Below are 20,691 nucleotides of genomic sequence, written 5' to 3'. Positions count from 1 at the left end.
AAATAAAAGCACAAGACAGGAGAGGTGTGTGTCTTGTGTTACACCCAACTCCTGGAACACCACAGGTATGGTTATGTAGTATAAAGGATGAGTCACTGCACACACACACACACACACACCCACCTACCTCATACTTCTGCACATCCTACTTTGAACAAAGTCCAATGTATCCCCTTCCTGGTTTGAAAAGAAAATACCTTTGCTGTCATTTTTCAGAACAATTCTGCCATTCGGGTCATTGAACGCAACACCACACACACACACACACACACACACGTGTGAAACGACACATGTTGTGTATTTACACTTACTGGAACAAAAAGTGTCACAACACTGAGAATAACGTAACACCAAATTGAGGTTAGAGTGACGCGGTTTTTTCCACCTCACCTTCGCGTTGAGCTTCATTCAAACCCGCCAACACGTCCAAAGCTTTGACGCATTAATAAATTCATTGTAAGCTCATTTGAGGAGTCTCGCGCCCCGTGTCCAGACGCTTTGAAGTCAGGGGGTGGTGACGTAACACGCTGACCGTGCGTGCGTCCTCGCGCTTGTCAAAGCTTACCTGGCGGGGTTTAAAAACTTCAGGGCATCACTCCAGACTAAAATAAAATAAAATAATAATGTGTTCTGAAGTCCTCACAGCGACACTCGTCTGTTGTTTCTCTTCCCACCCACCCCAACTCTGTCTGTCTCTCTGTTCAAGCACCGAGAGCAACTCCTCCACGCCCATTTCAGAGCAGGGGCCAGGAGTTCAATGTCAGCTCTGTCCTCACCTAAAAAAAATAAAAATAAATAAAAAACCCTCTTGTGCAGCCTGAACACATTCACAAACTATATTTACCTATTGCATTTGTCTGACAGTTTCATACATCCTTCCTGTTCAGTGAAAGCAATGCATGCATGTATGAGGTGAGGAAATGGGCTCAAAGCTAAACAAACTGTTTAAATCCCTTTTGGATTAGTTGGAAAATGCACAGTCACAAAGCATAAAACATGCTGTTTCTCGTGAAAAGTTGAGTTTTTAACACCATGTGATGATTCTGTCCTCTAGAATATGACCCGCTGATGTAGTTCAAACTCCCAAACTGTGTATAGAGTAGTAAAAAATGTGCACAACCTTCAATCAAAGCAGTTAAATGCGACACAGTGGAGGCACTTTGTGGATGTTTCGTTGGGAAAACGTGCATGTCCCAGCTTGATCCCGAGGCCCCGGGCTACACATTCAACACGGACAGGAATGCAGTGGGCCTGCCTGGCACGCTTAATGAAGCGAATCCTGAGGAAAGAGGAACACTTTCTGTTTTATTATTTTCATCTACGCGTTATTTATTCTATTAGATGTCTTTAATGGGGTGGTAGAATGCATGAAAACAGAAATACTGAAGATGGTAAGACTGGTAAGCCGACAGGTTTAACATTGTTGCTATATAAACATGTATCTTAAGTGTGCTGTTTTATGAAACCACATGAAACTACTATAATCCATCCATTATATATAAACACTTATCCTCATCAGGGTCACGGTGGCCCAGGTGACTTCGGATGAGAGGTGGGGTACACCCTGGACAAGTCGCTACCTCATCACACATAGAGACAAACAGCCATTCACACTCACATACATACCAAAGGGCAATTTAGAGTCACCAGTTAACCTGTGGGAGGAAGTAACCAGCCCAAGCTGAGGTTGAAACCAACAACATTGTAACCTCTACACCACTACTATTAATAATACAAATAAATATTGGTATATGAGGTTCAAGTTGTTGTTCCACACACAGAAACACACAATTTCTTCAGAAAAAAACATAAAAGCTTCAAAACAAACATCACTTTTCTTCAACAGTTCAACTCCGCTATCATAAATATAACTTTTTATAACTATTTTTATGTTATATTTACTGTATAATAATAAAATAACAGGGTGCAGTATGTAGATTCAGCCACATGATGGTGACAAAGTGCGGCAAAATAGGGCTTTCTCTCACTGAAGACATTTTAAAGTTGTCACAGTAAGAAAAACACGTGGAAGTAATTAAATAAAATATTCAGCTGCTTCAGTTTCAGGGTCCTGGCGTATGAGTAGATCAGATCCCTCGGAGAAGTCAACGACAAGTCAAAATGTCTGCTGTCAGGAAGATCTGCATGCATGATAGAGCAACACTTTTTTTTTTCCTTCAAACAAATGTCAACAGCTGTGGATTCACGTGTGTTCTAGTAAATGACCTGACTTTGTTTATTATCACTTAATCACTTAAACAACAAGAGCTTTTGCCAGCCCAGCCACTTTGTAAACCCATGTCCTGTTGACCTACATCTGTACACACCCTACCTAACCACATACATGAGATTCTTGTACTCCACCACATTTAAGAAGCGTTGCATTGAAATATTGTATTTTCTGTGTAAGATTTTCCACAGAAAACTGTATGATGACCCTATAAAATACAATGCATTGCTTTACTATTAACCAGTCCAGTAGTGTATGAAGTAGGCTACATAAAATTGTCTGTACTTTGACAAATCATAGCATTTACAAGCTTTATTCAGCACATTACTTTTATTAATAATAAAGTGCTTGACTAAAGTGACTTTTTTTTCAGGACTGTCAAACATATGAGACCCAGCAACCAGCAAACCAGCAGAGTCAACCCAGCCCACTGAATAACTCTGCAAAGAGTGGAAACTGCATTAGTAACTTCCGTGAACAAGCTTTTTCTGTAATTTGCATCAATAAAATGTAACGTTTAACAAAATATACTGAACATTGTGCAAAATATTGTCAATCATCAGCTAAGTTACAACATACATGTGACTACAATGTCACAATTAAAACTGGACTGCCCCACTTGAGATCAAATTGGGCTGTACATGAACTACAATGACACCCCTGGACTAGTATTAGTGAAGGATCTGAGTACTTCTTCCTCCACAAATGACTTGAATCTAAAACAAGAAACCACACAGGAAGCCAACAAAGTGACAGTGCAGACATTTGTTCGTCCCCAATGCATCACTGAACAACTGCCACATGTTCTTTTGAGTGATTCACTCGCGCGTGAAGTTTAAGCGCTCGACGCCTGTTTACCGTCTGGATATACAAGCAGTAAAATGAGCGACAGAAGAATAGAGGAGAGGGATGAGATGTCTGCAGGACAGCGCTCTGTCTTCCTTTGAGTCTTCTGCACCGTGGCTCCTCTTTTGTCCCTCCTTGCCACGCCTCCAGGGGTCGTCTTGGCAACATGTTTTACTGCTGGCAGCCATATAAATACAGCATTGGCTCCTAAACTAGGAAAGCTGTACACAGCAATAGTCAATGCCAAGGACACAGTGAACAAGGAGGCTTCAGCTTCAAATATAAGAGGTACACAAGGGAACGCAATGTATTTTTAGTGGATATTAGTGGATATAATTGTGTTAGAGGTGTGTAATTATTTTGTCATATGCAAGATGGACTGAAAAAATTAGAAACTTCTGACTTCTGTTTGTTGTATTTTTCAGCCCAGCATGGATGAAAACATGCACCCGAATAAGCAGATGGATGAAGCTGAGTCTCTTCATGACAGGAGGAGGGAAGACGGTCTCCTCAACATGTTGACTGAAACTATTCGAGGGCTTGAAGCTGTCAGACACTGCAGAGATGGTGGGACGGTGGGTGGAAGGAGATGCGCAGGAGAAGAACCAGGAGAGGAAACTCGGAGACGGAGTGAAGAAGGGACGCTCGGTACAGCGGAAGATGGGAAGGAGGATGAAGAGACGGGAAGAAATGCTGATGGAGAGCGGGAGGAGAAAGAGTGCGAGCAGAAAGTTCTGGGAGTGCTGAGGGAGCTGAGTGTTTTTCATTCAGACAGAGTGACAGCATGGAGAGAAGTTCTCAGAGAATGTGCCCACATGTTTGACAAGTCTCCACCAGGGGGCAGCGACCAGCAACGTCCATCTACAGCAGGTGAGAAGCCTTTATGAGAAGGTTTAAAGAACTATCAAAGGCTCAGCACAGCCGAAATTCTGAAGTTGAAACATTGGAAACAGTTAAAACATCTTAATACTTTGAGGCTTTGAAGTGACATACAGTGCAAAGTGGAAGCAGTTAAAATTGGAGGCAGGAGAGGAAGTTGAAGTGTCAGTTAAAGTTGCAGAGTGAACGGAAAGGTTAAAAAGTAGCTCAAGTGTCAATGGGAAGTCAAATGTGAGAAGTTTAAGTGCTGTTGAAGCACTGTGAAGGAGGATTAAACCATGTTTGTACAAGCTGAGAGAGCCAGTAAATACAATTACTGAAAAGAGTTAGGGACATGATTAATTACTGTATAAAATTCACCAACACTGCTATTTGTCTTTTGTGTTTCAGATACAGAATGTGAAATCAGACCTTGTTCAGACTCCTTCAGTGATATTTGGAGGAGTGTTGGGGAGCAAATACAGAACGTTGTAGACAAACTGAACACAATCACAACTAAGCTGGACGAAGAAATCCTCAAATCGTGTGCAGAGGAGGTCTCAACCGTGGAGGCAGCACTTCAGGAGACCAGAGAACCTCAAGCTGATCGCCTAAACTCCAACGATCCCCTCGAATTTGAATCTGGGCTTCAACAGAACATTGAAGATGGAGACGATCAAAATCAAATGATGGCATCAACAGACAATGAGCAAACATCAGACTCCAGAGTCAACGGTTCTGACTGGAAAGAATTAGTGGTGAACGGTCAAGGGAGTGATAATGAGGGCCGTGTTTCTCCAGAGAGTCGGACAGATTTCCTGGAGGAGACGAATGAAAATGACAAGAACAAAGAGGAGACAAACAAAGAATGGATTACAGTCGGGTAAGTTGATGAAATCATCACCTTTTTGTCCCTGTTACGAGTTTTCTCCTTTTGTCTCCCATATATTTAACATCTTTGGAAACTTTATGAACTGTACTACAATTTAAAATACCGTTTAGTCGCTTTGAACTTCGTTTGGCTGCACAGCATGAGATAGAACATTAAAATATCATTCCACTTGTTTATTTGGACAGTAAAGTGGTGAATTTTGCTACCACCTGTGCCGACAGCATAAATGCTATTTAACATAATGGGGTTTTAAAGGCAGTAAAAGATGCGGCTTGTGAGTCTGAGACGAGATTCGTTTCCTTCTCGTTTCTCGTGCTCGCTGATACAGAAGCAAACTCTCGGCTACGGTTTATCACAAGGTGAGCGCATTTGTGACCGCCTGACTTCCCCTGCAGCCGGCTATTTCCTGCAGTTTGCTCTCAGGTCAATGCTCATATTTGTCCCGAAAGCCAAACAAATCAGGAAAAATTCAGATCAGAAGAAGAGGCCCGAGTCTGGGAGAAGCTGATATGGAAATGTGCGCGCTCAAGCATCTCGGAAATACTTGAAATGTTTGTGCTTTTTTGCTATGAGATGTAGCTTCTAGATGACAAACAATATTCTTGATACTAAGAGCAAGCGTTGTCAATGATCCATGGAGCAAAAATATCATTTGAAGCAGAATGTTTCAATCATGAGCTTTGTATCTGTGTACACATTATTCCTAGGCTCACTGGTCAGCAGGACGACAGCCCTTCAGATGTACCAGACGCGTGTTTTATCAGAGCACCTATGGGCGTAGCTGAAGTCCTGCATTGCGAGGTGGCCGACGCCCTGAGCTGCCTGATGGTGACCGGCTCGGAGGAGCTGGTCAGCAGAGTGATCAGGGTCAAAGTTCAGGACGGAGTTAACGTTCACTTCCCGGTGACCGTGGTGGTGCCTTTCTGCACACGTTACCGAGGCAACTACAGGGATGTCGCTGTGAAGATAGTGGACGGGGAGAGGAGGGCAAGCTACATCACTCCTGTAACAACAGAGGGCACGTATGGAGGGCAGAGGGTAAGGGTCATTTGTCATCAAGCTTCCTCATCAAGGTATTTGTACGAGGAGATTTACATTTTGTGCAAAAATGGACGAAGTTATACATTTGTCGTCCTGCACCTCGTAGGCATTAATCCAATACAATTACATTTTATTTATGTAGCACCAAATCATTATCTCATGACACTTTCCATACAGAGAAGATCTAGACTGTACTCTTACTATTATAATATCATCTACAAGGACCCAACAAATCCACCATGAGCATGCACTTGGTGACGGTGGCGATGCAGAAACCTCCAAGCTCATTGGTGGACGGTCATCCGCCACGACCGGTTGAGTTAAAGAGAGAAGAGCTCAGTGCATCATGGGAAGTCCAGTCTAGTCCTATAGCAGCATAACTAAGGGATGACCTAAGCCAGCCCTAACTATAAGCTCTATCAAAAAGGAAAGTTGTGAGCCGAGTCTTAAAAGAGTTGACGTTGTCTGCCTCGACCTTTGGATATGACTTGACAACAGGTCGGCTCATAGAGCTCTTCGGCTCAGCTACAAGCCAGAAAGTTAATATTATGCTTGCAAAATACAAAGTCAGTTGTATTTTACAACTGTTTTATTTGTGGATTTACAAATGATTCAAATACTTTGGCCAAAACAGACGATTTCATTTATGTTTTGCTCTATCAGGGCTCATTCGCAGAGGTGAGGGTGTACTCCCTGGGCCTGTTTGCAGTTGTTTCCTGTCTAAAAAGAGAAAATTACACAGTTCCAACAAAGGGTTTGTCACTCAAGCTCACCATGGACCCACGAATCTGTCTGAACTACCTCCCGGGATCCTTCACTGCTCCAGTAATGGCACAAACCACGGTATGGAGACGATTATTTGATCACTATCCGCCTGTCTCCCACTTTACTTTTAACACAAGCGTGTTGTAACAGCAACCACAGGTTTACTCAACTGATTTGTTCTGTTGCGAAGGCTGTTTGGTATCTCTGAAATCAAGCCTTTCATAATCAAAACACTGAAATTGTTCCAGAAATTAGATCAAAACCGAGACATGGTAAGCGAGAGAAGGACATGAAAAGCAGGTGAGAGAAGCAGAAACAGACAGACTGTTTAAAATTCACAGACTTGAGTTGTCACAGATGTTCACTGCAGGAAAAATGAACAGCTGTGGCCGATATTCGAATTGGCTTCTGAGTCCAATCATCTGTGAACTAACTTCACCACAGCAGTTTGTCGCTTGATCTTACGTCAAAAACCAACAGCTCCCACTCTGCATGTCCCTCTTTGATAAACCAGCACGCTGCTGGCAAAACAAAAGTGTGGGAAAGAAATGTTTTCACATCGCACGAGCATCTCTGCCGAAATGTTGCAGAACAGCTGTTCCCTCGTATGCCTTCAGATCCAGCCCATAGACGCTGCTGTTCTGGCTGCCGTCAAGTCCAGAGGTGATTCCTATCGCTTGGTGGTGTCGACAAGCCCACTGCTCTACCTCACCCATCCAACCTCTCAGCCCCTGAGGAGACCCCTCACCCTCACCCTCCCCTGCCCTCCGAACCCTGAAAAGAAGAGGAGGGAGGAACAAGATCATCAAACTCGGCCTGTTAGTGTCTCTCCACCGTGGGATCAAGCTTCTTCCCACAGAAGGAGGTGAGTTAAGTGTGGCCTCTAATATGTGTATGAATTTCTATTTAACTGAGGATCCAGGTATCAGAAAATGAGTGGCCTGATATATAGAAGACAGCTACAAGTTTATGTGGAGCATGCTAACAATATCCAAACAGGAATATCAACTATGGCATGGATTCTACGGAAGTCGAGAGTTGCCGTGCTTGTATTTATTTTTTTAGTGTCATAATCGTAAGATCACAAGATAATTGTTTCATAATGTCGAGGTAACAAAGCTGTTTTTCTTGTGGTAATGGATTAATCCATCCCAGTATCTCAAGAAAACAAATATTTGTCACGATTTCTTGAGAAAAAAAAACTTTTGTCACTGAAGTGGACTCACCTGTGAAGTTGCAGCCGGGCTAGACTTCAACTGAAATGACAAGGACTTATCTGAATATCTCTAACATAAAGGTGAAATCCAGTTTCTGCCAGTTAAACCTTTATGGAAGCACAGTCTGATGTGTAATCTGACATTTTCAGCTTAAATCAGTTGCTACAGTTGTGTAAGTAAGTAAAATACAGAAACAACATTTTGTTTTCTCATGATAACAGGATGATTATCTCATAATCCCAGATTAACAAAGCTATTTTTTCAATTGAGATAACTAAATAATTAACTCGTAATAACAGCATTAAAAAAAACATAAACGCAAGCACAGCCATTTTTGGCTTCCGTAGATTCGCACGACATAATTGTTGCCAGACAAGGACTCTCAAAAATTCGGTATGAATTGTAAAAACTTTGGTGATCTGCTGACTTTTCATCAGGTCTAAATAAATCAAAGCACCGCTGTGCCACTAGTCGTGTTATAAAGGAAGGCATGTTTTGTTTTTAATGTGTCTGTCAGGATTCTGGGTGTCTCTGTGAAGTCTAAGGAGATGTCCAACGAGCTGCTGATTGTTCTGGGTTCAAGAGACAAGCAGTGGAGCGTCCTGGATAAAGTCACAGTCAGGAACCAGCTAAACAGACTGGTGTCGTTTGAGCTGACAGAGAACTTTGACAGGTTTGCAACACGTCGTCTTCTTTTCAAATGATTAATAATGCAAATTTAAATGGCTATGATGATCGAGAACTTTATTCAAGCGGTTGATCCAAAGGCATTTACAGGAAATGGAACCAAATAGAATTCAAGAAAGATAAATACACATCGTACATTACTAATAAAGAAAAAACTAATGAAGAAAAGTATGTTTGAGCTGCTTCCTTGAAATATAAATAGACTGAGTTGATTGTGGTGCTGATGATATTCAATTATGTCCTCGATCTTGGCTGGAACACGTCAGGTTTCTCCTACAGTTTTACGGCAACAGCAGCTCAGATATACAGTACATATTTAGGGCCAAGCCTACATAGTACTTTGTAGACAAATATCAGAATGGTAGATTCAATTCAAAGCTTGCAGGGAGGCAAGAGAAAAGGTAATATGGTTTTCTGATCTTGTTAGCAGCCTTGCTGCAGTGCTCTGGACTGGTCGGAGGCTGCAAAATGGAGCTCGGGTGAAAATTAGATATGAAAGCCTGGATGGGATATACACAAAAAAAGGGTCCATATTTTTAGAAATGATTCTGGGTTGAAGCACAGATATTTTATTTTCTCTCACCTGTAACCGCTGGCTGTGATAAAAGCCTTTTTAAAATATTTATTTGTGATGATTTGTGTGACTGCAGCACTCAGTGGAGATGCTGCTTTACCCTCCAGCCTAAACAGATCACAGCACAAACTGCAAAGTAAGGCAGAAACATCCAAAGGAAGACCACGGACAGCACAGACAAACCCAGGGTCAGACTCGTGGGCTCATTTGTTGTATTATTGATGTCCGATCCGGTGCTGATTTCTCCAGTTTGTCCACCCAGTAAAAGAAAAACCTGAAAAAAGAAGAGTCTTAACAGTGTCCGACAGGTAGTCGCGTTGCCAAACTGTCATAAACTTACCACATCTCCTTGAGCTTGTGCGTTGCTGCTAAAGTTGATCAACCACCGGAGTTGATTTGAAGGATTGTTGTCTCCTATGCACAGCGTGAGGACGGGCTGGCTGCTTGCACCACAAATGAGGATGTAATAAATCCTGCATCTGACCACAGAACAGAAAATACTCTCAGACAATCGCTGACGAATTGAAGTGAAACTGAAACAGTTCATTCGATTATGTACCTTCCCGTCGAGATGCAGTTAGTGGAGGTCGACTCCAGGTTTGTTTGCTCCTGGGGGGACGCGGGGAACCAGCATAAAACCTTGAACTCATGAGGTCCTTGAAGTGTTTTTGTTGTCATATCGAGGAGGCTCTTGAAACTGGAACACACACAGAGGACAGTAAACAGTATTTGATGAAGACAGGACTGGAATATGCCCCCCAAAAAAATATATTTTTAAGAGTAACTTGAACTCCTTTCAGCACCTGTCAGTGAAATGTAGCCTTTTTAGTTTTCGTTTTACCACAGAGTTAGCCTGCAACATACAGAAAACAACATTAGAATATAATGTGAGGTTCATTTTAATGTAATTTATAATAAATCAGTTAATGCACAGGCAATTAAGTGATATCGCCATAGTTAAAATCCTCAGTCCTCTTTGTCCGAGATTTTAAAATGTGTGCCTTCAATGTCAAGACCAATCTCAAGACCAATTTTGAGTGCTACTACGCGGTTGAACAGAGGTTTTCTCACTGCATGTATCTGGTACCGGAGGCCCATGAGCCCGATGAGGGTGTTCGAGAGACGCAGCAGGTTAGTGGGATTCTGGGCCGTCCTCACAGCCGCATCCACACACTGACCACCAGCAGTGACCGTCATCAGGAGTCCTCCCACAACGTAGAGCAGGGAGAAAACGTTGCCCCTGTTCACCACGAGAAACATAAAGTTAGAGGTTTTGGATTTACATGTTTTGAGGGCAAGAGTTTAAAATCGTGGTTTCTTACTTGTGGACAGTTAGCTCCGGTGGAAACTTCAACATGACGGAGTTTGATGTGTGAGGGAACAACTCTGGAGATGCTGGAGTAGGAAACATGCTTATGCAAGATCATATAACTTAACAATACATGTTATGTTTTTTGTATTTAAGATATTGGAATGTGTTTTTTTTAAGCATTTTTTAATTTGTTTTATTTGCATTGGATCTTGTACAATATTAATCATAAATCTTACCATTTGATTTACTGTATTAGAGTTAGATTAAAGCTCGTTTTCATCAGAGGTCACATATTTATTAAAAAACAGAAAAGCAACTACAAAATGATACATTTCTTTCTACAGATTTTTTTATCACAGCATCTTCTTTACTTTGCCACAGTGTCATATTTTATGGCAAAACCTTCATTTAAACAGTGTTTATACAGGGAGTTTATGCAGTATTAAGTAATATTTTATATTAGAAACTGCTAATTGTACGGTAAAACTAATATTTCAAAAATCTTTATTTTATATTGTGTTTATATGGTACTTTCATGTAAATTATGTGGCAACACAGCGTTTCTCTTGATGAAAAAAGGTTTTTATACAGTGAAATGACAAGAAATCAACAGTATTAATATCCTTTTACCATAAAATTCGAAAAATTAATATCATATATATTACTACAATCACAGTGATATGTATTTCTGTAAGATTCTACAATATGTTTAATAGAAATAAGGTAAAATATCAGAGTAGACAAACAGTCACAAACATCACAAAGTACTCACCACTCATGTAACTACTTTTCTCCGGGGAGTTTGATGTTAAGAGTACATCCTCTCATGTAGACATGTTCAGTGCGTGATAAGAAATGTGGAACACTACGACTAACCAGACTCAGGGCAGGCTTAACTTTACACAAGGGATTTACAGAAAGGCAGTATGGATGAAGGGGGAGCCTAAATGCTTTGAATTCCAGGCTTTAACATTTTTAGTACAAGGTAAAAATGTTAAGTAATCTCTAGTTTTTAGTCTAAAAATAAGTTGTATTGGGTGGATTCTTATTATTTCTCTGTAATTCTCTTCGTCTTTCTTATCTAAAGCAGCTTCCCCAGGAGATAATATATGTACAGTAGGTAATATGAATTCTTTATTCTGTCTTTAAGTATATTAAATCTGTATTCAGGCCGGCAACAATCTAATCTCTCTGCCGAGCTCCACTTCTTAACTTTCCTCCCGTCTCTCCTCTCAGGCTGCTGGTGGTGCGTCTCCTCTCTCCACTGCAGCCTTGCCGTCTCACCTCCCTGGCGGAGGAGCTGGAGGAGTCGGTCTGCTGCCACGCTGTCACCGTCGTCCTCCAGCGTAGACAGGACGAGCCTCACGTCGTCTTGGTGGCTGCTCTGCCCAGCAGGGATCTCAGCTGGGAGCTGTCCAAACTGAGAACCCGGGGCTACGCCGGCCTCCCAGAAGAGACCTCGACGGAGATCTCCATGTGTGAAGGAGACCAGCTTCTCCTCCGGTTCAGCGGCAACATCACCTCCACAGGTAAGCTGACAAAAAAGATAAATAGAGTACAAATGAGTGGCCCTCCAGATGCAAACGTTAGGATCTTTCTCCTGGTTTCAGTTAGTCTGATGACCTTACATGATCTGTAATTTGTTCTGAGGGTCCCTTGACCGATATATTTACTTCCTTGTCACTTTCTTTTCACATACATGCAATAAATTGAACCTTTTTCCGACTTCTTTTTCCACTTTTTGACCATGTTAGCTCAGTTCTAGGGATCGATGTGTCTCACTTTCTCGCCACAACTTTGGTCAAGACACGTAGTCATGCAATTTGGTGATCCCCTGACTTCTCCTTCAAGCACCACGAGCAGTTTTTAATATCTCAACATGGATTGGCACACAAAAGAACTTGTAGACATTCATGTCTATATGCAAGATCAGATTAAATTAGGATGGTTCTGTAGATGCTAACATCATTTCAGTGGTCAGATGCTTTTCTTTGGCGGGTACAGTGTGTTTGCCATGTTCATCATCTTGGTTTAGCATGTGAGTATGCATGTTTGACATTTTAACATGGGGGCTTATGTTGACTGACTCGTTCTGCAGCCAGCTTCAAGTGGATGTTTGAGGAACTGGATTTCACAGCCATGAAAGTTGACAATCGGGCTACACACCCCCAACTTGAGAAGTTTGGTTACATTTGCTTATTCAAAAAGCCGGAATAAGATAAAATATGATATGCAAAGTTGGGGGTTTGGTATTCTAGCAACCTGCTGTCATCCATGCAAATCTTATACGAACCTGCACTCTGGGCTTCATAGAGGCACAAAGAAAGTACAGCGGTGACAGATGTAATTAAACAAAACAGGTTTGTCTCCCTGCTGCTTGTTGACGCGTACCTTAATGCAACAGATCATATAATAAGTTGAATGAGTTATTAATGTTTGCACAAGCAGAATGTATACAATCTCTTGGTTTGTTTGTGCTGATACCGTCCTCCAAGCTACAGTGTGTTATGTTTCACATACAGGAACTCAAAACAATGTCCCACGAGATCGGATCACCTTCCACAGTCAGCAGAAGAATCACCTCTTGGTGCAGCTAACAGAAGTGGATCCATTTGGGAACTACAGCTCCCCTCACTACAAAGGCACAGCCATGTTTTATAAGGTGACCAGAGGTCAGCTGGAGTGGCGAGGTGACAAACGAGTCTCGATGGACACGAAGCCCCTGGGAGATCCCGTCTGTAAGCTGTCTCTGACTTTACCCAAGGTGAAGAGGCATTCACGAGGAATTAGAACGTCGACCTTCACAATAAAAGACTACTCTAACATTTTATTCTGTTTCATTTCAGAAAGTGAGAACCATCAATAGGCCCATCATAGCGAGGGTGAAGTTCTGTGAGGAGACAGGTGGGTGACACATCTTTTTATCCATCTTTCATTCACTAGAATTTCAATGAAAATGCTTTTAGGGCCATGCAAAATCCACTGTAGTGACATCTTTAGTGTGAAGTCTTCATTGCTACTCATCACTTTTACATTGTAAGGACACTGAGATAACTCAATATTTCCATTTAGAGCAATAATGAATATACAGCAAGATTATATTTTTGCTTGTTAAGTCACTCAGTGCATCATATTTAGGTTCAGTTTTAAGGTTAGGTGCATTTTCACGACTTTTCCCTTGAGAATATTTCACTTCCTGCCCTTCTATTTACTTGACTACATTTATCTAGCAGCTGTTTCTACTGGTTACTTTGCACATTTGAGTATTTTTACATACAAAAATGTATGAAAATATTTTTCAGGATTCAAGAGTAAACAATAAATAATCTCCTTAATAGGAATAAACATGTCTCTTGCGTAAACTGCCTGTAGTTGAACAGAGTTGGCTGCTGAAATAGTGATACATGGAGGTGGTACATGGTGTAAAAAGTTTGACTGAAACGTGTCAGATGAGTTCAGAAAATGACATGACTAACTTTGAAACACTCTGAGCGAGATGAATTCATCTCTATCTCTCTGCTCAGGGTGGCCTCAGCGTGTCATCGAGCCGCCCTTTAAGGACCGCCCACAAAATCCTGCACTGAAAACTGGTGAAAAACTCTTTAACTCTTTATCTCATGCCCTCCCTTCAGATTCCCTGTCAGACTCTCTTCTTCTCTGGCTGTCTGGGGAGCTTTCAGAGGAGGAGGTGGCCCTTCTGATCCTCTCTCTGCGTCTCCGTCGTAGCGCCGCTCAGCTGGTGAAGCTCCGGGCCGGGGACAGCCTGTCCACACAGGCCTTCCATGTCCTCGCCATGTGGAGAAGAGGGCTGCCCACTATCACAAACCAACCCAAGGCCTCTCAGCTGGCTCACTGCTTAGCCAAGAGTGGCAGGCCGGACCTGGCCAGAGAGCTGCTGCTGCGGCAGGCTGCAACCACCAGGCAGGGCTCAATAAGACAAGGAAGCTTAAAAAGTAGAAACCACACTGATTTTTAATGCTACTTTGTGTGTGTGTGCCAAATTAGTTAGTGGTAGTGTTTTGTTTGATCCACAAGGGGTCAGCATTGGACTGTGAGATGCCGTGCTCTCTTCCAGAGTCGAATATGTCTATGAGTGTCGACTGAGTCAACAAATGAGCCATTTTTAGAGGTCCGATGAAGAAAAGATGACAACTATCTGAAAAGGTGAATCTAATTTTGTAAAGCAAATGTTTAAACTGCTGTTCGGTCCAGTTAATTGTCTCATGACCTCTTATATTTGTGTTGTGACCCCTTGGTGAGAAGGGAAAGGGATCCCCAACCCAAGGCTGGGAATTTCTAAGCATTTCTTGCAACATACGTGAAGCAAGAAGAGCTGTAGATCACCACGTAAGACACTGAGTTTAGACAATCAAGGTCAGATGTTACAACGTTTAGTTAGTTTCAACACCTTACCTCATATTATGTCGTCTAACGTAATAAATGTCAACAATCTGACTCTAGAGACAGGCGGAAAGAAATAAAAAAACAAAGTTAGGTCCATAGTTGTCTTTGTATGAAGTGTAGATACCTAAACTCTCCCCAAACACTCGCTGTATTGAGCTTTCTCAGGTTATTTTGACATTTAAAGTCTGAAGTGTTGGGTTAGGCATTAATCTCTGACATCGGCTTCACATTCTGACTTTATTTTGTCGTTTGGCTCCACAGACAGGTAGGTGATTTACTCCACCAGTCAGCCATCTCTTCTCTCTGTGTAAACAAACGCTGACACTGAGCTGCGACCTCTCTTCAGCTCGCTGACACAGAGTCCTCTTCGAGACTTGACAGCGTCTGATTGGATAACGAAGGCTTGTTTCTCAGCATATACATGTGATTTGTGTCTATTATTTTTTATATCTTTACCATTAAAGTGAAAAATGTTGACGTGTATTTGTGCAAAGTGTTTCTGGGCTTCAAGCATCTTCGAGTTTTCAAACATCTTACATGATCTTCACCATCACATGGACTTCTCCCTTCTCCCATGGACTGTCAAATCATGTCGGATCATGTTGCCTCAATTGCTTGGTTAAGCCACTTTGCACTTTACAACATAAGAACCTAACCCAACATGCTACCCAACTCCTGACACAAACTGTGGTCATCTCGCGACTCGATTGCTGTAAGGCCCTCCTGACAGGGCTCCCAGCCTGCACAGTGAAACCCTTTCAGATGATCCAGAACACGATGACGTGCCTGGTTGCCAATCAACCCAAAAGGTCGCTGCTCAGCAAGCTAATACTTGCCTACAAAGTAGTCTCCAGTTCTCCACCTACCTCCTTGAATACCCACATACAGGCATCTGTTACCTCCCAACTGGTTCAGATATACGTGACTTTCAAGGCGTTGATTTTTCACGGGTTCTTAACGTGTAAACAACATTTATTTGGACTGGCTAGCTTTCCATACCCAACAGTTGTGCACAGGGCAATCCAAACTTTTCTTGTCTGTTGTTCCTTGTTGGTGGAACGTCTTACCAGTTCCTACCAGAACAGGGGCGTCTCTCTCTAGCTTCAAAAACCTCCTGAAGATCTCCAGCTCTTAAGAGAGGACCTCCTCTCCAACACTACCAACAACTGGACATGATAAATCTATCCCCCTCTACAACTGTCACTTGATACTATGTGAGTAGTACTTATTGCTTCCTGTTGCACTGTACCTTGATTGTTTCTCTTTTTCTAGGTCAAGCTAATGATGTTAAATAAGTTCACACTTCAGGTGACGGTAGCAGTTTTGTTTTGTTGAGGCTCCAAAACTACTTTAAAAAAAATGAAAAAAGGTCATCTCCATACATTCAGCACCATGGACAGGTCCGACCGTCAAATGCATGGAGAGTGTGTATTTTCAGAGCGACGGGGTTTCTGTTTTTTTGTTTTTCGGGATAACAGGCTGTCGAACAAATGGACATTCTGTCCAGTGGGACATTTTCCCGGACTATTGGGGTTTTGGAAATAATGAGCCGTTGGAACGATGTCATGGCACCAACTCCGTGACCATCTCCTGCTGACAGTCAAATGTTTTCCGCTGATTCATTTCTAGGCTAGAACTCTGTAAAAGAGTCCCTCGAGGACAGAATAGGGAGATACATAAAACATGCATGTGTTAAGCAAATATTCAACATCCGCAAAAGTTGATGATCCATAAAAATACAGAAAGAGGATTGTTCTTGTATTTTCTTTACTGTAATCCTCACAAATGTAGTTAGCTAACAAAATCTACTATATTGTTATACTGTTTTCTTCATTTAGCTCATTTAAAAAAAGGGAAACAATCAAGGTACAATGGGCAGGCCAACGTTACGGGAGCCAATGTTACCTCAATCAGCTCATAAAATAAAACTAGAAATGAGAAGCCTGCTATTCTCTAAGTCTCGTAACATCTGGGACCTGTTGGCTTAAAAGTTACAAACAATTTTCATGGTTATTCTGCCACCATTATCACTGTAAACTGCATGTGCCCTGCAAAAACTGGAGCTTCACAGCTACAGCTAAAGTAACTAAGAGGGTCTTAAAAGCTGATCGAGGTATCAGAGATGATCAAAAAGCTCCAGAACGGCGACTTGTGGTGAAATTGATTTCTTAATAGCATTTTGCAACGTCAAGGACAAACGTAAACCTCGTCTTTTAAGTGGATAAGAAGTCTTTAAGTGCTCAGAAAAACAGAAATTTGAACATCAATAATTTCTTGACTGAGCCAGTTTCGTCTTCAAAGATTGCGAGGCCGCTCCACTAGATAGACCTTGTGGTGAATAACCAGCTCTTAGTTGTAGCTGCTTTATGTAGCACTCCGATGATAACTACATTGTGGGTAGCAGAAGTGTCTTTTCTTTGTCTATTACATCCGTCTTCAGAGCTCCACGCTCCAGCTGTGTGACATTCTGCAGGCCCTGAGCTGAAGCAGAGGGATAATGATAGATGCCATGTGCTCAGGTGGGGGGTAGGCGACTGCCTGTGGAGACGGAGAAGACCACCCCGTGCTTCAAACAGGGGTGGTGGTTAATGAAGTACGAAATGGTAACAGGTGGAACTGATGGATTAAACAGGATGATCGCCCGTGCTCCTTCTCTGTCACATCCTGACAAAATCCGTCTCCTCTACTCATTAACCTTTTCTCTTCCTGCCCTTCTATTGTTCCTCCGCTACACACTTCGATGCAAACACTTTACAATCATTCTTTGCTATTATCTCCCTTCGGTGTGTTTCTAAAGGACATGTGGGGCATCACTATCAGGAGTTTTGTGCCTCGAGTGAGCACGCCAGAGGGGGGTATCATTAGTCTGGCATAGGGCCATCAAACCCGCACACACACACACACATTGAGGGCCTTTCTAGAGGTAAATGTCACAGAGGGGGCTCCCATGGTGCCAGGAAATCGTTTCCTCTCTCATTTTGCATCCCTTCTCTCCCTCGCTACATTATTGAAAAGGCCACGCAGCAAGGCACTCTGGGAGGTGGCCCGTCGTCCAGCAGGGGGGGGGGCTGATGAGGTGACGAATTCCCACGGAGTGCCAGCGTAGACGGTTTCTGATTAAAACCTCGTCTGTTTCATCATTCATTTCATCATCCGGGTGCTTGGACTGTTTTATTTTATTTCCTCTCTTTGCAGGAATCCCCTCTGCCTTGATCAGTCGCTGTCAAGGTAAAAACAGTCCGAGGTGATTGAGATGCAGAAACAGTCATGAATGAACATATTCACTGTCACAGCTCATCCTTGAGAGCTATCAGACCGTGGCGTTCACATCTGGTGTGAATACAGACTCCTTTCCCCCCCTCCCTCGCATGAAAATGTGTGATTTGTTGTTAAATTGGCTGTTAGTATAAAAGTGTAGCGACTGGGAAGGCCACATTAGTTATGCCAGTCTATCTGTTTAGCTTAATGGCTGATTATTCTTGATCCAAGGCTGGTTTAATTTCTTGTTTACTCATTTAGGCAATCTTAAAAACCATACCGCCTCACAGTAATTTAGATCTAAGCGCAGCTGAATCCTCATAAAGATTCTGAAAAAAAACTAATTTAATGTCTCCAAGCAAGCGCAATCAATGTCATGCACACACAGAAAAAAAGAAGTCAACAAATGCAATAAAGCGTTTAACTTTTTATTGCCAAGTTCAATGAGAAGATTATACCACACACATACCAGCACCTCTAAAGCTCACTGTGTCTCACTCATAAGGCTAATTAATTGCTTGCAGTAGCTTCATACCAAGCGGCAACCTCCGTGGCTGTGAAGTGAAGCCAAAAACTGCAGTTCCTCAAACGTCCACTGGAGGCTGGCTCCAGACCGACTCAGTCTCCATAAGTCCCCATGTCCAAATGTCCAACTTCACAGCAGAAATAAACATATTTACAGCCTGGTACAAAAAATAGTTTTGGTCTCTGTAGCTAATTTTCCCGTTCATGACAACTGTGCTGAGTCTGAATTGTTATATAATTTACCCATTCAAATATATTAAGGCTTAAAGTTATGTATAATTAACAGCGTGGACACTTTGAGGCATCAGGTCTGTTGAGAGGCAGGAATGCCAACACAGATTTTGAGCTTCAAAACGGCTCTTCAGAAACCTGTACTGTCGGTAGTTCATGCTGACATGAAAGTGGTATCAATTGTCAACTCGTTTTTACAGCGTCAAATCATAACAGGCACTTTCCACATAGTGAGTGAAAAAAAAATGGAGACAGCTCCCGAGTGGCTGCTCATTCATACAAAAAACAAGGATGGATCAAATCTCAGGGGTGATTCTCTCCGACTCACACCATGACCCTGACTGTGTGTGTCCATGTGTGTGTTTGTGTAACGCACACTCTGATAATAGACAGAGTGAGAGAGTGAGACCTGTCAGGTGTACGGCTCAGTGGCCCATGACAAACTCTTCATTTGTTCCTCATTTCACTGGCAGCTGGTCTGAGCGTCCGTGGCCTGAAAGGACCAGAGTCCCCGTCGCCACGAGCAGACCCTGAGGAAAATATTTTAAGATAGAATCAATATTTCTTTACCAGCAATAGATCACAAGACTTCCTTCATCCACAGAGCGTTAAAGGATCTTTCTGCTCATTGATTTGGTTTTACGGCTCCAACTTTTTCTGATAAGATTCACTGTCAATGCTTTTTCAAAGTTAGCAACCAGCTGGCGAGGAAGGTTGGAACTAAAACACCAGGCTGTAAACATGTTTATTTCTGCTGTGAAGTTGGACATTTGAACATGGGGACTTATGGAGACTGACTTGTTCTGTAGCCAGCCTCAAGTGGACGTTTGAGGAACTGCAGCACTTATGCACTGGCCTCCCTTCGCAGTCACGGTCGGTTATTATTTCTCTCAATTTCGACTACATTCATAACCGACACCTGTCACATAACTACAACAACAGCAGCAGCAGCAGCCGTCCTTTTTTTAATCAAAACGAATCGACAACGCAGCAGGGAGCTCAGCCTTAGAGTCTGGGACAAAGATATGAAAGGCCATTGTTGAGAGTTTTATATAATGCCAAGTTTTTTTAAAGATAAGCCAGTTCTTTTCTCAAGGAATTTGGGGTTTGTGATTTCAACAGCTAAATTCAAGTGGAGTTGCTGTCCAGTTCGGTATTTGACAACATGCTGGCAAAGCTGGCAGCCACATTAATATAAACATAAAAAGATATCTTGTGATGTGGTACGTAATTCTGCAGCTGTGTGTCAGATGTGTTCTTTTGCTTCTGATGCATGAAAATGTCATTTTACCTCCTCCGGTTTACCTTCTTTTCACGTCGCACGCCGCTGCACATGAACACACGAACGCACAGGAAGACATCCGTGTCCTCACTGACCATTTTCTGCTGGATTGAAATTGGCATTGTTTACTCTGGAAATCCTCCCAAGATTGTGTGAGATGTGAAAAGGTGGAGGTGAAAAAAGGAGAAACGTGGGGGAAGGGCAGCAGGGGGCGAGGAGGTGTGAGAGGAGTGATGGACGGGCGAATAAACAGCGGAGAAGGGATGCGAAAAGAGAGGACGAGAAGGTGTGACATGATGGGAGAGGGTGAAACGTGAGGGGAGAGAAGGTGTAGCGACAGTGTGTCCACTGGTGTGTGAAACCGGCCTGACATCTGGAGTGTGTGTGTTTGTGTGTATGCAAGCGTGATTACAAGGCGGGGAGAGTCATGGAGACCGGCTCCATTTCTCCTTCACACGCAGGAAAAGACAAAAACACTTCTGGTTTGGCTGAGATGATTTCTTCAGGGTCAAAAAGTCACCCATCCGACGAGCATTGTGCAACCTATTCAAACTTATACATCCACTCAA

General features: G+C 42.5%; 2 protein-coding genes across 5 annotated transcripts in view; one reads left to right on the top strand and one right to left on the bottom strand.

Annotated features, from left to right (window-relative positions):
- The window catches only part of arap2 (ArfGAP with RhoGAP domain, ankyrin repeat and PH domain 2), a 125,604-nt gene extending 124,886 nt beyond the window's left edge, over window positions 1-718 (bottom strand). The window contains exons 1-2 of one of the 3 annotated variants that reach the window (XM_027287735.1): window positions 391-559; window positions 128-177 (exon numbers count right to left, since the gene is read on the bottom strand). The gene's annotated coding sequence lies outside the window, so the exon portion shown is untranslated. The other 2 variants (XM_027287736.1, XM_027287734.1) reach the window with 2 other exon arrangements.
- Window positions 719-3,106: 2,388 nt separating this feature from the next.
- On the top strand, window positions 3,107-15,296 carry dthd1 (death domain containing 1). 2 transcript variants are annotated; one of them, XR_003463722.1, is made up of 12 exons: window positions 3,107-3,365; window positions 3,500-3,946; window positions 4,346-4,817; window positions 5,534-5,864; window positions 6,531-6,710; window positions 7,250-7,497; window positions 8,367-8,522; window positions 11,659-11,951; window positions 12,945-13,186; window positions 13,269-13,326; window positions 14,055-14,586; window positions 15,088-15,296. XR_003463722.1 is itself a non-coding variant. In XM_027287695.1 (11 exons), the coding sequence occupies exons 2-11, from the start codon at window positions 3,508-3,510 to the stop codon at window positions 14,396-14,398; spliced, it is 2,763 nt and encodes a 920-aa protein (XP_027143496.1). In that variant the 5' UTR covers window positions 3,107-3,365; window positions 3,500-3,507; the 3' UTR covers window positions 14,399-15,296. The 2 variants fall into 2 exon arrangements, 1 of the variants encoding a protein (XP_027143496.1); XM_027287695.1 differs by having other exon boundaries at window positions 14,055-15,296.
- The last annotated feature ends 5,395 nt before the right edge of the window (window positions 15,297-20,691 follow it).

This window comes from Larimichthys crocea, chromosome XIV (genome assembly GCF_000972845.2).
Source record: "Larimichthys crocea isolate SSNF chromosome XIV, L_crocea_2.0, whole genome shotgun sequence".
Classification (NCBI taxonomy): Eukaryota; Metazoa; Chordata; class Actinopteri; family Sciaenidae; genus Larimichthys; species Larimichthys crocea.
Note: the sequence above shows the minus strand (reverse complement) of the source record. Positions and strands in the feature narration are given on the sequence as shown.